We start from the raw sequence: 17,678 nt of genomic DNA, 5'->3' as shown, positions 1-17,678 counted from the left end.
TATACTTTCCCAGGAGAATCTGAAAGTTCTCTACTTTTCTTATATACAAAGTTATCTAACATATGCTAATATTGCCTGGGGAAGTACAAATAAATCTAAATTAAGTTCTCTATATACACACCAAAAACACGCATCAAGATTGATTTATAATAAAAATAAATTCACTCATGCCGATCCTTTACTTAAAAACTTGAATGCTTTAAATATCTATCAAATTAACATCTACCAAAATGTTTTATTTATGATCAAATATAAGCTAGGACTTGTCCCAACTCATTTTACTAATAACTTTTTTCAAACCAACGCCAACAGATATACCACACGAGGAACCGGAAACTTTACAATGCCCATAAAAAAAACAAAATTTTCGAGATTTTCAATTGTATACCGTTGTCCCTATTTATACAACAAAACAATACCTCAAAATATAGAACTTACTAAATTGGATAATCTTATCGCCCTGAAGAAAAAACTAAAAGATCTCATAATTAACAAAACCAATTTTATCGATATGTATTAAATATAAAAGAACAATTAATATAATAAAATGTAAAAAGAACAATTTAAGCTATAAAAATAAATAAAAAAGAAAAAAAACATAAAATACAAAAAAATAAATAAAGAAAAAATGTTAGCAACTATACATAGTTAATTTTTTTCTGAACAGTAGACCTCAAAAAATTAATGTGTGTCTTTACTCTTTAACTTTTTAGTTTATTTTGTATTTTAAAGGTTCTCGATGAAAAGACTTTTCTTAGTCTTCTGCGAGTTTCCTTACAACTAAATAGTACTACTAATATATGTTGATATATATTTTCAACAAATAACATATATTTTCAACGACAACGACAAGCAAGTCCCTAGTAGCCCTGTGGTGCGACGGACTTGCGTATATTTTTTAAATGCATGGGTTAATAGCCAGCACATTATATTATAAACCACGAATTTATTATTTTAATTGGCATGAGTTAAAATGTCAAACGCGCATGCGTTAAACAGCATTGTTAACGCTCTTTAGATATTGTAAATATTTGTGGTGGACAATTATATAAACTGGAGACATGTAAATATTATTTGTTTTTGAAATATATAATAATGATTGTTGTAAAAAAAAAAAAAAAAAAAAAAAAAAAAAGAGTTGTAAGCAACTATATTTTTATTTACCTCGCATATTTCGAAGTTTGTGTTTATAATTTAAATTTGTATATCTTTACTGCCAATCAGTGATTGGTTCCTTATTACTTTGTAGTTGTAAAACAAAACGTAAAAAAAAAAAAAAAAAAAAATTATTCAAGTAAACATTTTGTCCAACAACTTAAAAATGCTTCAGGGATTAACTCGCGTCCGTTCAGGGTGATAAGAATTAAACGAGAAGTATGAATGCCTTTTTTATCGTGATATTATTGAACTTCTTTTTCTGTATTTTCAACTAAATAAAAACTGTTTAAACTTTTTTTAACTTGTTTTGGAGCTGTCGGGTTGTTAATTTTTGATCAAAAAAACAAAACTCCATTTTTTTTATTTACAAAAAAATTTTAACAAATTTATATTTATTTATATTTTTTTATTTATATTCTTTTAATATCATATAATAAAGGTATCGAAACCTTTTGATTAAACCATGCCCTGTATGATTAGGTTCTGATTCTTTTATAATATTTTTTCAATTTGAAGTAATGTTTGTATGTGTTTATCACTACAAAATATTTCCAAATCAGGTAAGAGTTTTAAATTAGCTTCACATATCGCCTGCAACCTATAATGATCTCGAATTTTAGTCATAATATCATCATAAAAAATTTTTTTTTTAATGTAAACCTTTTTAAAAATTCAATAACATGTGTCTCTATTTTGACTTGTTTAAAATTAACACTCATTCTATTTTGTTCAATGGGTTGTTTTTCTTTAACCAATGAGTAAGGCAATTTTCTAAATAATCTTTAGAATTGCAAAAGTATTAAAACCGTCGACATAATTTGAAAATAATAATTTAGAATTAGGCACTCCTTTAGCTCTGTTTTTATAATACTTTTTTTTTTCTTCATCACCGTTTATACTGTGAACGCTATAACATTTGGGTCCCATTGCAAAGTCTTGAAGAATGTGATGGGGAGGTGGTATTTCGTCTTGAAAATGATCCGTTTCTTTAGCATAAAGACTCGAATAAAAACAATGAGTCTTTTTATAGTTGGAATAATTCATCCATTGTTGACCCATGTTTGAAAAATAAATCCATTCTTCTACTTTTTAATAAAATTTAAATCAGTAATGTCTTTTTTTTGTGTAATGAAAAAGCAACCAGAATCAGTATCTGTCACTACTAAATGTTTTTCAGCTCCATGATTTCGTAATACTTCACCCAATTCCCAACTAAAACACCCTACGTTGAGTTTAGCATAAGATAAAATTTGCGAAGCCACTTTACGTAAAGATTTGTTAATCAATTTACATTTTTCAGTGGTAGTTAAAATGAGAGCATTTTTATGATCTTTTGTTTTTGAAAGTTCAAAGACATCTTTCATTTCTTGATGATTGTTTTCATCATGAAATAAATTACTTTTAGTTTTGACATGGTTAGTCAAATTGAGAAGATTTCTTTCAAAATAATCATCATAATTAAAATCAGCAGACTCGTAATAATCTAAACATTTATCCAATTTATACCTTTCGAGTTCAACACCGCTATACACTTGTCCGATGTATAATAAATTTTAAAAATAAAAAAGGAATAATAGTTTGATATTTTCATCACTTTGCTCATCTCGAATTAAAACGTTGCGAATATTTTAAAAATTTTCTATGATGTTTCGAAAAGCTTTTTCTTCGTGATTCAAAAAAACAGCATTTGGCTTTTGTGCAGTTTGTTGACTTAATGTTCCGTAATGTCCATTAATTTGTAATTTGCAAGAAGTATCTACTACTTTGTTTACCTTTTTAATAGCTTCTTTCCTTTTTCCATAATTTCTTTTACCATATTTCGAGCTAATGGATATCGCCAAAGAGGTAATACTTTATAAATTCTTTCAACTAGTAACCAGACTAGTCTATGGATAGACTTACAACACAGACATAGACAATTCTGTATGTTGTAATGGACACAACAAATGTTTAATTTTTTGTCCTTGTTGTGTCTATCAAATTTTTGATGGTGTCCTAAGATTGCTCAGTTAAAAAATAATTTTCACTTCATAAGTCTACAAAGCATAATTTTTTGTCTATTTGGTGTCTATGATTTTGTCTAAATTTACTTGATTTCATAAAACCAGAAATCTTTCATTACCGAATTATTTGAAGATTGTTATGTAGTAAATTTATAATATTAAAAAAATATTGAAATGACATCAAAACTCCAAATGACGATCATTGCCCATGATTAATTATTGTTTAAAACTTGCGTACATATTCATCAATAAAATGAAAGTAAAAAACATTTTTCTTTTTCACTATTGTTTTATTCACAAACCTAAATAAATTTTAACACCTATTGGAATCTTCTACTTACTAATCCACATTTAATAAAGGACAACTCCTTGATCACATACTTTTAAAATAATTTTATTGAAGGTGATAAAGATTTTAGTGACTAAGGAAAATTTTTTAAATGATAAACTTACCTTTAACTTTTTTGAAGTAATCCCAAACTGGAGAGGGCATTTTAAAAATAAATTTTTACGCACATTCACTGAGAATTGAAAAACAACTGAACTGAGTAATTAATGAACTTCAATTGAGCACAAAATAGTCCATTTTGAGGTTTTTAAATAGACATTAACTTTTTAATCAACAGCACACGCTGGACAAAAAATTAAAAAATGAACTTCTGTTAGAAAAATTGTATTTTTAATTTTGTGCTCGTTTTCAGTTTTTGAAACGATGCTGTAGTGAAAATTTAATTACTCGTTATAAGTCCAAATTATATATTAAATAGATCTTCTATACCTCATTAAAAAATCGAGGTTGTTCATTTAGTGTCCGTTTTTAAAATGATTGTCTAGAAAGACAAACATTTTTTATAGACAATTCATTTTTGATAGTTGTAATTAAAATTGTTGCAATTAGTGCTTTGTCGAAGTCTATTTTTGTCCTTTTATAATAAGTCCATTAGAGATTGTCTGGTTGCTACTTTCAACAACATATCCGCAACATGTGGTTAACCATATTAAGTGTCTAAAAATTCACATGTTTCATGTGAACCTAATTTTTTGACTAATTTAATCGTTTTGTCTTTTTCTATATTGAATTTTTCATTATTTTTTAAATAACATTTAGATACAATTTTAGTAGGAGAGTAATCTTGTAATGATATAATTTCTTTTTCTACCATAGTTGAAAAGCCTCCTACTCAATCTTAATATTCTGGTCTCATTGTAATTTGAATATGAACTAAAGCGCTGGTTGAAAAACCGTTTAAATTTACACAATGACATTTTTAAATAACATCATCCAAAGTGATGAAATCCAAATCAAAAGAATATTTCATATGAAAAGATAAAGTTTTAATTGAGCTCCTCCATATTGCCTGTTTTCATCCATAAAAAATAAACAACCTCTTAATAAGTTATTATTTAATTCAAGTTCTTTTATTTTATGTTTAAAGTAATCTGTATCAATGGCGTATTTTTGAATGTTGTTAGTTGACATACCACCGCGAATACTTTTTTTAATCATACTTAGATGTTCATAACATACTAGATGTTCATCTGTTGGGAGATATTGAATTTAAATTAAACTTTTTGTAGAATTTAATTTGCTTGTATAACTAAAAATGCTAACATGATTAATGATATGAAATTTAGTAAATTCAAATGTTCTTTCGTCAAAATCCATTATCACAGATCCCAAAACCACTGTATCTAACACGGTATAAATATGTAACAAAGATTTTATAGTTTCTAAATTTAAAAAATTCCACTACTTTTGAACGCCTCTATAAGCCTTTTTTAATTTTTTTAATTTCTTCTTGTAAACTTTTAAATCTCATTAAATCGTTTTGAGCAAATAATTCACTGGTGGAATAGGTTTATATTCAATGTTTAAAAGTTCATTTGATATCTGCGAGTAAGGAAATAATGTTATTTAATAAAGCAATTTTTAAACTCTTGATTATCAGTTAAATTATTAATTTCAGGTTGAAATGGTCGTAAATAATGTAACATGCTGTTGACATTTTGATTTTGAGCTTTTTTAGACAACATGCTACCCGCTTGTTCTAAAGAACAATTTAAAATTTTCAAACTGTTGACAATTTTAATATGTTTTTCCTAGGCAAATAATATTGACTTTGCTGACATTTTTGATATAACAAAAACATATTCCATGCTGCTGTATTTTATAAAAGCATTAAAAGGTGTTTCTTCAGATTGAGCCAAGTGACGGTTTAAGGGTATATCTATAAAAATTTTAAACCTTCTATAATCATCCTACGGTTGTCAAAAGAAGCATTATGAGCAAAAATAGGACAAGACAATTGATGATTATATCTTCCCAAATTTTTATTGCAATAATCATAGGCCAAACCGTATACTTGTCCTGAAAAAAGATTATGGTCAATAACTAGATAATCTTCAAAAGAATTGAGTAAAACGTCGCATTCTTTTAAAACTTCTTGTCTATTTTTTACATCTTGAATAATGTCTTTTAACAAGGTCCTTTTTTCAAATTTTTTATTAAATGAGACCAACATGCAAAAAACCATAATTCGTGTGTAGGTTAATAAAATTTTTTCATTAGATACAAAAAAGTTATGGGATCATTGATTTGACCATATTTATATTGACTAGTGATCATTGATTTGACTATATTTATATTGACTAGGTATTGATACTTCGTTGATACATTTACGAAATAGTGTAATTCAAAAGTAAAGATTTTCTAACAATTCAATGTTGTCTTTTTCAAACCCTATTTCTAATTGATTTTCGGTCATGACAAGTAAATCCAATTATTTCATATAATCAACAAGATCATCACTGTTTATTTTCACATAATCACTTAATAAAGCATTGAAATAATATAAACTCGATACTTTAAATAAATCTTGTTTTATTTTTTCAGAATTATTTGAAAGTAAATAATTGTGTAGGTCGGGGGAAGCATAAACAATTTCAATTTCAAGTTTTAGTTTCTTTCTAAACTTTCAATTGTATTTTCATAGTAAAAAATCCATTGTGTAATAACGTGTCCTTGTTCATCCAAACCAAAGCATTCTCTAGCCAGTTTTTCATTGATACATTAAATAACAATACTGTGACAATGATAACAAGTTCAGATAAGGGTTTGACTTTTAAAGTAGCATTTGCTTCAGACTTAGTAATACTCATTTCACAATCAAAAGTCATTAGAAAAAGAAATATATTTCTACTAGCGCTCATAAATGATTTTTGTGGGTTATAATGAGTATTACGATCTCCATATGTAAATTTATCAGGTTTATAATAAGCTTCACATTGATGTTTGTCAGTAGCAAATTTTTGTCCACATTCTGAACATTGAAAAAGAACACGTGACTTATCTGCAGAAGAATGTACAGTTAAAATTTTTCACTCAACATGTTTACAGCGTAAAAAGAATTGTACTTTTAAAAAATACAAATTTTTATAGTGTTGATCGATTTTCTAAGTTGATTCGCTTTATTTCTTTTGTCTTCATTGATAAAAACTATTTGAGAAACTCTTGATCGTCTTTGGTTATGATTGCACTTTCATATACTACTTTTAACAATTCGCAAAGACTACTTTATATTGTGATTTTAATTTAAAATGTAATTAACAAATTTTTCTATTATTTTGATTGGTGGAAAAAGTTTTAATATTGATGCTATCCAAAAGTAGTTTCGTAATCAAAAGTTTGACACAAATCTAATAAAGTTTCAAAAGCAATATTTTTAGATTTTTCCTTCAGGTTTTGTTAAACATTTTTCCACGTTATAATATATATATCTTCATCTTGATTTTCAAAGAGAAGTTGTAGAATAATTTCTTCAGATTGTAAATTAATATTATTTTGTTCCAAAATTTTTTTGATTCCATTTATTAATAGTACACACATTCTATTCTCGAGCCAACAAAGATATAAGAAAAGCAGAATAAAAACATAAACCAGGTTCAAACAAAATACTTTAATCTAAAAACGTTTTTCTTTTTTGTTCATAAGATAATTTGGTATAAGAAAAACCTTTTTCTGATTTTTTCCATTGCGTTATAGAATGACGTCTATACCGTTCTCCAAACCATTCGTCAGCATTAATTTTTTTGATATTTTTTCAATGTTTTTTATATAAAATTATTTTTGTTTTTGTCATATTTCTTTTTTTTTCTTTCTTTTTTTTTGTAACCAATCCTCATTATTTTTAAGTTTTCACTATTCTTTTTGTTATTTTCTTTTCTTTTTTGTAACCATTCTTTGTTGTTTTTAAGTTTTTCATATCTTTTTTTATTATATTCTTTCTTTTTTTTAACTTCGTTTTCAGTCATTTCAGTCATTTTTTTTTATAACCAGACAATTCATAATTTCATCATTCATCTTTTGGTTAAATTGCTCAGAAACTTGACTTTAAAATTACATAAACCTACAAGTCTCCATCCGCTATCGTTTTCCAAAATATTAAAAACACCTCCAAGGTTTGAGTCTTGAATAAAACATAAATTTGACCTTCTAAAGGTTTTATAAAATAAACAGGAGAATTGTAACAACGTTTCATTATTTTACAATAACCATCTTCAATGGATTTGGAACACAAACTAACAATGTCGTAGCCGATTAAAAAAATTTTAAACAAATTTACAAACGTTCTAGCATTTTTCATTTCTACTTTAAATTCTTCTAATGTTTTTTGTTCTACATGAAAAGCAATTTCATCAGGCTTTGAATTTCTGCATTAAGTTCTAATTCTTCAATGATATCTTTATATATTTATCTTCAATGAAATAAAAAGGTTCTCTATACACACTGTTTTTACTAAATTTACTTTTCCTCTGTTTTATATTTGAAATTAATTTTTTAGCTTAAAAAAAAAAATTAAATGTATTTATTATAAAATTCTTTTACATATAGATTAATAGCTATATTTTTGAATACTTTTCGTAATTCTGATTTTCTTTTACGAATAATATAATTATCGTTCTTATTACAAACTCGTGATAAAGCTACATAATAAAGTGAATAACTAAGAGCGTTAGTATTAAGATTTAACACCTACTTTAGACATTGAACTTCCTTGAGCTTTACGAACTGTAAAAGAAAAGCTAATCGTTAAGGTAATCCCACTCTTGAAGCTATAATAACATGAGAACAATCTAAAATTTTTTTAATATATTGAAACACCATTAAAATCAAAACAGACGGTATATTTAAATTTCGAACTTTATCAATAAAAAAATTATCCCAATCGTCATTCAAATAGGACATTCTACATGATTGAGATAAAGTTTGTCTTGAAATAAATGCATGATGTCTAACCTTTTACAAAGTTTCAGGATATTTTTGATTTATGTTTATACATGGTTTCCATCAATAAATTCAAATCATTTTCTGTTGGTTGCATTTTTTTATTATGTAGTTTTAAAAAAAAACTTCTAAAAAAATTTCTTTCAAAAATTTTTTTTATTCTAGAGTCGATTCATATTTGTTCTTCTTCATATTCTTTTTACATTTAAAACACATATTGTCCGCTTGACATTCGCAAGAACCCAAACAATAAAATTCCTGATTGTAACATTCAAAAATGGTCTTTAATAATGTCTCTGTTTAACCAATTTTTTGCAGCCATCATAATAACATTTGTTTCCATTTTTTATTATGTAATCCTTTTTTTTTTGTTCATTATTACAATTTTTATTACAATTTAAATAAATAAAACTTTGTTACAATAATGAAAGTTAACAAGTCAAGATATTGTTTAGAAAATAAATATTAAAAATAAATAGTACGCGGATTACTTAGAGAAGACCTTTCATCAGGTCTTGTCACAATCGGGTCTTGTCACAATCAGGTCACAAATCACACATCAGGTCACAATCTTGTCACAATCAGGTCTTGTCACAGAGAAACCGCAAATTGCTTTGGGATAAAAAAAAATAATAATAAATAAATATAAATGAATATAAATTAAATATATACATATACTAATATAAATAAGAGATTTTCAAAAAATTTTAAAATTTAAAAGTAGATTAGTAAATTATCAGTTGAAAAAATGAGTTTTTTAAGATTTTGTTTAAAAAAATCAAAATTACATTCTTGAGAAAAATCTTTAGAAGTATTTAGAACTATACTATTCCATAAAAATAGTCCGTGAAATGAAATAAAAAATTTTCCAAAATAAGTTTGCGAAAATGGTTGTTGAATTAAATTATCGTTCCCTAAAATATATTTATTTCTATCTCTTTGTAAATACAAGTTACGAAAAGAAACGGGTAATAGGTAGGTCTTGCATTTATACATAAAACAAAGATCTATTGAGTGCTTTCATATTATATAAAAGAGGCTTGGCGTGAGCAAAACGGTCCTTTAAATTTATAAGGCGTGCTACATGTTTCTGTCTGTTGCCGATAGGGAGGTTTAAGTTTACTTTTATAAATGCTACCCCAAGCAATGTTTGCATAAATAATATGGCAATGAATAACCGAATAATATAACTGAATTAAGGTATGTTTATCTAGAAAGTTTTTTATTTTGTATAAAATGCCTATACTCTTTGAAATTTTGTTGCTCAATTTAGGAATGTGGCTTTTCTAATTACGATTTTCATCGATATATACACCTAAAAACCTTGTCACTAGAACTCTTTTTTTAATTATGTTATCGATAAATAGAAAGGGTAAGTTGCTAGACAGCTGGTGTTTTTTACCATAAGTATGAAAAAGAATCCATTTAGTTTTATCAAAATTTAATGATAGTTTGTTTAATGTAAACCATTCGGAAATTTTAGCTAGTTCAATGTTCATGTTGCTAAAAAGTGTAAAAATGTTTTTATGAGAAAGAAATAAGTTAGAATCATCAGCAAACATAATTGTCATTAGGTTAGAAGCTTTTGGTAGATCATTAGTATATATTAGAAATAGGAGGGGTCCTAATATGGATCCATGAGGAACTCCACATGAAATATTTAACAAGTTAGATCATACATTATCATCTGCATAAACAAATTGTTTCCGATTATTTAGATAATTTAGAAAATCTCAAAGAGTATATCTTTTAAAACATCAAATGAACTTATAATAATGTTGCCGTTAATACCATCAGGGTCTACTGCTTTGTTAGATTTCAACATTTTAAATGCAAATTCAAACTCTTCAAAAGATAATTCAAAAGAGTTCAAGTAAGAGTTTAGAGGGAAACATAGATCATTCATTAAGCTGTTTGCTATGTGAATGTTTTTTGCAAGATTTGGTCCTACAGACACAAAATATTTATTAAACTCTTCCGTAATTTGTTTTTTATCATAAAATTTCATCATTATGTTTAACCATGTTTGGCAAATGGTGAGATGTACATTTTTTCGCTCCCAGTATTTTCTTTTATTATAAACCAAGTGCGTTTAAAATTTAATTGATATTTATCTAGTAAATTTAAATAATATTTTTTTTTTTGTTTTATTTTTGAGGCTTTCAAAAAGTTTAGCATAATTTTGATATATAATTTTATTTTCATTTGTTTTATATTTTAAATAATTAATGTATAATTTTTGTTTAATTTTTGAAATTCACGCAAACCCTTTCTAATTTAAGGCGATTTAATACTTTTAGCTTTGAGATTTAAATTAACTTCAGGGAAATTTGTGTCGTAAATATCATAGAAAGTCTTAAAAAAATAGTTATAAACTAAGTTTGTAATATCAGAGGCGTTAATAAAGTTCCAATTAATTAAAGATAATTTTTCTTTAAAAGATTCAAGGTTTTCATTTGTAAAAATTCGCTTTTTGAAACTCGTTTTTCATTAGAAAAGAAATTATTATTTATATTTATAGAAAAGAAAACAGGAAAATTATCAGATATGTCATTTTTAATTATGCCTTTTTTTAAGGATACGCTAAAAGCATCACTGGTTAAAATATTATTAATTAAAGAAGCACTTGGTTGAGTAATTCTTGTCGGTTTGCTAATCATAGGAATCGCACCATTTTCGAGAATGCCATTATAAAATTTTTTAATGTTATTATTGACGTGGTATTGAAAACAATCTAAATTCAGATCACCCAATAAGTAGAAAATTTATTTTCGCGGTTACTTTTTTTAATAACGTCATTACATAAAAAAGAATAAAAATTTTTAATTTCACCTGAAGATGGGCGATAACAGCAGCTTAGAATTTTATTTTTAAATTATTGGTTAAAATTTCAATCGTTTAAACCTCTTTATCAGCATCAGTGATGCTCATTTCATGCCGGGTAAAATATTGTAAGTAATTTTTAACATAAATAAGAACGCCTCCGCCGTGCTTATTTGTTTTTCGTGCCAATGAAATTACATTAAAACCCGGCAGTTCAAAATTGGTAAAAGAATCTACGTCATACGAACTGCGCCAAGTTTTTGTTAAGCAGATTATATTACAAAGATTACTAGTTTGTTTAATAAAATTACTAAAGATTTCAAAAAATTGTTTTAAACTTTTAATATTAATGTGAATTGTGTTAATGTTATTTTAATCAAGAAATCCTTTAATTTCATGGATATAAAAATAGTTGTTTTTATTTTGCAAAAATCAGAATCAGTAAAATATTTAAGATAAGGATCAGATTCCTTGTCTAATAAGAAATCATTAGTTCAAAAAACATCATGAAAACTAAACTCAAAATTAAAGGTTTTATTAGAATCTATATAAGTTTTGTTTTTTCATATTCGAAATGAGATCAAAGAATTTCTTTTATAAATCCCGTATGATTAATTTATTATATACAACTCTAGCGTACTTACTCTTCGCCCTTAAATCTTTTGCCCCATTCAGAAGTTTTTTCCGCAATTCCAGCCTATAATCACTGTAATCTTTATTTATGTATGATAATCGTAAGTGAAAATAATTCTGTCAAAAGACTTTGTGTATAAAAATTCTCTTTAATTCGATCATTACCATTTTCATTAACTATTGTTCTCACTTTTTCCATCTCGACAAAAATTCTTTCTTGTCTTTCGCCGTCCTTTCCGTCGAAAGCAATAAAATGATAATATAATTGCGGAAATAATTTATGTAACGTATTTTATATATGATTATCGCTTGTATTGACTTTATCACAATGATCACAAGTTCGAAATGGCAACTGATGATAGTTATATTTATTATCAATTTCTTTAATGTCGTCTTCACTACAATGATCCATTTTTTTAATAAGTTGTCTAAAAAAGATTTACAATATTAATAAAAAAATTATTTACAAATATAGGACACAGTCATGAAAATTCATAGGCGTTTTCAAAATTGTATTTAATAATCTTATAAAATTTTTTATCAAATATTTTAAACATTTTAAAACTTTTTCGTCTTTTGTTAAAATTAAAATTTCGCATTTTTGCCAATCATGAAAAACATCAATCGATCTGTTACACTCTATAATCATTTTTGAAATTACTTCAATATACATATTATTTATATTTATATCGTCCAATTCTTACGACATTAACCCATTTTCTATATTATAAATGCAATTTCTCATTTCTTTTAGTTTTTCTTCACTTAACGAATTTGAACGCAATTCGTTATTCTTTAAAAACTAAATCAAAGTTTGAAACAAGTTATGCATAGTCAAACACTCTTCTTTAATTTGATCCCAAATCTTTACTTTTGTAATATTTTCCATATTTTTTTATTTTATCTAAAAAGAATTAATTGATAATTCAGACAATATATTTCCCAAATCATGATTATGTGCAAAACTTAATAAAGCTGAAAATTTTTCTTCAAGTTCTTCTAAAGAATCCATAACTATATGTGCTTGTGTATCCATTTCACAATTAAAATGAAATCTTCTCATACAATTCTCTGAATTTATACATTTGTTGATAAGCAAATTAAAAATGTTCGTGTATGCTTCTATTTTTTCTACTGTTTTATTATGTATAGTATGTGTAAATAAACTTTTCATATTATTAAAATCAGCAGGTATACAATCTAATGAAAAAAGTGAGACAACAGAACCATATATTCTCTTTAGATGTTTATACTGAATTCGATCCATGTTGAAAATGATATTCCATGGTTTCTTTTTTTTTATATTTAAAAAAATTTTACAAATATAATTTTTACATTTAATTAAAAAATATATATTTATTATTATGCTCTTAAACTTGTAGAGATGCAAAAATTGAAGCAAGATCAAAACAATCATAATTATGACCAAAATCTTTTTCAATTGCACATCTTGTAAAATAGTCGACATTGAATATATAAACCACATAAGAAACAATATGAACAAAATATCCACTTTTTATCTTAGTTATCGCTAAAAATAATATAAAATAATAATACATAAACTATTAAAATTTACTTAATTTTACACTTAATAAAAAAGTTATTTTCCAAGATATATTTATCGACATCTGATTTTTTCATAATACATATTATGAATCATTATATTATAATAATAAATAAATATTAAGTATTGTGAAAAAGTTAAGAACCACTAAATAAAGAAAAAATTTTTTTTCAAATAAATTTATTTAATTTTTATTCTATAGATAATAAAATAGTCCTTTTTTTCAAACATATTAAATATAGCATGAGAAAAAAGAAAAAATTTTTTTTTTTGAAAGGTAGTTAATAGAACCTATAAAAAATAAGGATTAAATATTATGTGTTAATTTTTTTTTATATTTTTTTTGTGAAAAAGTTAAGAACCACAAAGAATTTTTTGTGCTAAATGCGGCGGAAACGTCTTTTTAAATTTATTTTTCCCTTTTTTTTTAAATATTCTTTTAATTACCTGAGTTATTACCAAAGAACCAATAAAAACATTTCAAAAAAATTAAATTTTTTAAAATACTTATAAAAAAAGTATTTTATTTCAAACAAAAAAAAATTCTTTCCTTTTGAAAAAATGAGCAGAAAAGCTATTACCTATGAAGATCGTGTAAAAGTGGTGCATTTTCACCAGGAAGGTAAATCCGCTCGCGAAATTGGAAGAATAGTAAAGCGATCACATAGTTCGGTGCTAACAATCATCAAAAGATTCAAAGAGACGAAATCTTACGTTGATCGCCATCGTTCTGGAAGACCGCGTTTGACGACACCCAATGATGATCGCCTTTTAATCAGGTTGGCAAAGAAAAATCGAACCATGCCGTCGCATGAACTAAGAAGGGAATGGAAGCTTTCAAATGGACGTCAAGCCTCGGCATCACTTGTGCGTAGGAAACTATTAGCTAACAATATGTTATGGAAAAAAGCTGTTCTAAAACCGCGTCTTACCAAACGACATATAAAAAAGCGAAAAGAATTTTGCCAAAGCGTCAAAGAATGGTCTAAACAAAAATGGAGGACAGTAATGTTTAGTGATGAGAATAATATCGATGTTGATAACCGAAAAAACCGAATTATGATTCGCAGGCAGCCTTCAGAAAAATATAATCACGATTGTATCGTTCAAAGAACAAAACAAGGTAGCGGGTCGGTTGGAATATGGTGCTGCATGACATATTATGGTCTCGGTATGTTTAAATTATTTGATGGTCGACTCAACTTTACTTATTATGTCGATACTTTAAATAACAACTTGTTATTTAAAATATCAACAATTGATGCACTTGAGCAAAGCGTTCCGTTTATTTTTCAGCAAGACAATGCACCATGTCACAGGGCTAAAATTGTCTCTGAATGGTTCGAAAGTAAAAATATTGAGCGTCTAACTTGGCCACCAAATAGCCCAGATCTAAATTGCATTGAAAATCTTTGGAGTTGGCTTGATAAAGAGATTGCCAAGAAACCACCAAGGAGCCTTGAGGAGTTGCGCAATATTTTATTAGCAATACTTGGAAATGTTCCCAAACATATTTTAGAGAATTTAATAGAGTCAATGCCAAATCTTATAATGAGTGCTTAAAAATTCATGGTAGAATTACGGGGATTAGGTGGTAAAAATTATCGTTTTTTTATTGTGTGGTTCTTAACTTTTTCACAATTTTTTTAAAATAAAAATTACCTATAAAACTTTAAATACATTTTTTATATTTGTTTAAAAGTTTTTATCACTATTATTATTTTTTATTTTGTTTGTCTATTTTCTAAAATATATTATTATTATTATTCTTTTTACCAGAAAAATATATTCGGTTAAAAAAAAATTTAAAAATAAAAATAAATTATGATTTGTTTTTATTGTGGTTCTTAACTTTTTCACCATACTGTATTACAAAACCATTAGCGCAATTTTTGCCATCTTTTGGAGGACGTTAAAAACAATCACCGTCATTAGTCACAAATTTTTTTTTTTTTTGAAAACCTTTAGGAACATATATCGTAAATGTTACCATTCTATTTGAAAAAAGCCATTTTAAAATAGAATTATAAGGTGAAGAACACATAACAATAAATAAGCCAATTTTATTTTCATGGCCATGTTCACATTTCATGATTACAGTTAAACTCATTACTAATTGATACCTTTTAAAATAAAATGATGCACAATAATATGGAGCTGCATTTTTGAGCTTATAAAAAAAGTTTTTTATAACTCACAATTTACGACCTTCTATTCCTTTATGATTCAACTCTTCTAAAAATGGAATTCGTAAATCCAACACTTTCATTTTTCCAACACCATAAATACCACTCAATACAGCTGCTGCATTATTGGTTTGAATAAAAATATCAGGTTTCGAATTTTCTTTCTTCTCTTCTTTTTGATTATTATCAGATATTACTCGTGCGCCATCAGTTTAAATATAACTATTTTCACTTTGATAATAATCATCGATTTTAGTTGACCCATTATCGTATTCAATAGTATCATTATCTGCCATATTTTTACTAATCTAAAAAAAAACTATAAAGCAAATTTACAAAAAATTATTTTCCTGTAGAACCAAAACCACCATTTCTTTCAACATCTTTATTCGTCGTCATAGTCACATCACGACAAGAACAACCATCAATTTCTGTAACTATTTTTAACGCTTTTAATGTTTTTATAAAACCCATTTGCGCAACAGCGTCTCCCCGATTAATAATATAATCATCTTCTAAAGTATTATAAAGCAACACTTTATTTTCATCTTTATAATCTGCATCTATTATTCCTGGTGCATTAAATACGCCAACACCATATTTATAAGCAATACCTGATTTAGAATATATTTGCCAATGTAAATCTGAATTAATTTCATCGATATATACGTCAGTACTCACTAAATTACGTACTTTCGGTTAAAGTATATAATGCTTTCTACTTCTCAAGTCAAAACAAGCACTATGTTTTGTTTCATAAAAATACCATTCTTCTGTATCTATTGTTTTAATTATCTAAAAAAATTACAAATTTTTATACACATTTAAAATAATACATAAAAAAACATTATATACAAATAAATTATTTAAGTTCTTAACAATAAACAACTTTTTCTCTTTTTTTTTTATGCACATATATACAATCTTTACAATAACTTGCTTTACAATATTAGCAGTTAAAATATAATAAAAAATTTTTATCACAATAATTGCAATAACGAAACCAATTATATTAAAATTCAAATTGGTTTAAATTGTTCGAATTTAATGGTCTACTTGACATTTCGATCCATCTAAAGATAGAGCACTGTTATAATATTTTTATTTTAACTATTGCTAAACGAGTATTTTCGTAAAATTGTTTTTCTTCCTCTGCCATTTTTCATAAACTCAAAAAAAAAAACAAGTCTTTGAGCAAAGAATCAAATATTACATAAGTAATATTTGGTTTTTTACTAAAAGAATTGTTTTCTTCTAACAAGAATACTACTTGATTTCCTTGCTAGAAGAAAATGTTTTTGTTGTTTGAACAAGACATTTTTTCACCTTTTTATTTGAAAAGGTTTAATAAAGTAGTTGTTACAACTTATCCTACCTCATTTAAATAGAATTAAAGTATCAAAGTACATAGTTTAAAGTTCAATGGTGTTATCATGCCACAATTTGAACTTTGAACTTTTATGACATAATTCACATGTCATTAAAATTCTTTAAAAAACTTGTTTCGTTCTGGTTTTTTAATCTCTCTTTTCAAGTCAAAATAGTATAAAAGGAACATATTTTTATTTTGAAATTTGTTTAAAGCAAAGTGAAAAAATGGAAACACTGATTTTGAAGTTGTTTATTGCAACTATAAAAACTATGTAAAATTTGCAGATTTAGCAGCGGCTGCTTTGTGGCTTGTAGATTTTAAAGAAGAAAAAATGTTAAAGATAAACATTATTCTACAGTTTCACTTTAACCTCTCGCTCAGTTTAATTATATCAAAAAAGAATTTATCTACAGTCTTAAAAATGATGGATGTGAAATCCTATTCCCTATTCAATAAAACAAATTATATGTTTAGAGGTGAAATTAAATTAAATAGATGACGCTAAATTCAAAATTTTTAAGTGTGAAATAACTTTTAATGTTATTTTTAAATTTAATCATAATAAATAAACCAAAAAAGTTTTAGAATCTTTGATGGAAGAATTGCAAAATGCTCAAATCAGAGCTTATCAAACAGTAGATTATCCTAAAACTTG

General features: G+C 25.9%; 1 protein-coding gene across 1 annotated transcript; it reads right to left on the bottom strand.

Annotated features, from left to right (window-relative positions):
- Positions 1-15,993: 15,993 nt before the first annotated feature.
- LOC136085406 (deoxyuridine 5'-triphosphate nucleotidohydrolase-like) lies at positions 15,994-16,810 on the bottom strand. The gene is made up of 3 exons (XM_065806709.1): positions 16,763-16,810; positions 16,374-16,446; positions 15,994-16,265 (listed from the first exon to the last, which is right to left on the bottom strand). The coding sequence occupies exons 1-3, from the start codon at positions 16,808-16,810 to the stop codon at positions 15,994-15,996; spliced, it is 393 nt and encodes a 130-aa protein (XP_065662781.1).
- Between the last annotated feature and the right edge of the window lie 868 nt (positions 16,811-17,678).

This window comes from Hydra vulgaris, chromosome 09, assembly GCF_038396675.1.
Source record: "Hydra vulgaris chromosome 09, alternate assembly HydraT2T_AEP".
Lineage (NCBI taxonomy): Eukaryota > Metazoa > Cnidaria > Hydrozoa > Anthoathecata > Hydridae > Hydra > Hydra vulgaris.
Note: the sequence above shows the minus strand (reverse complement) of the source record. Positions and strands in the feature narration are given on the sequence as shown.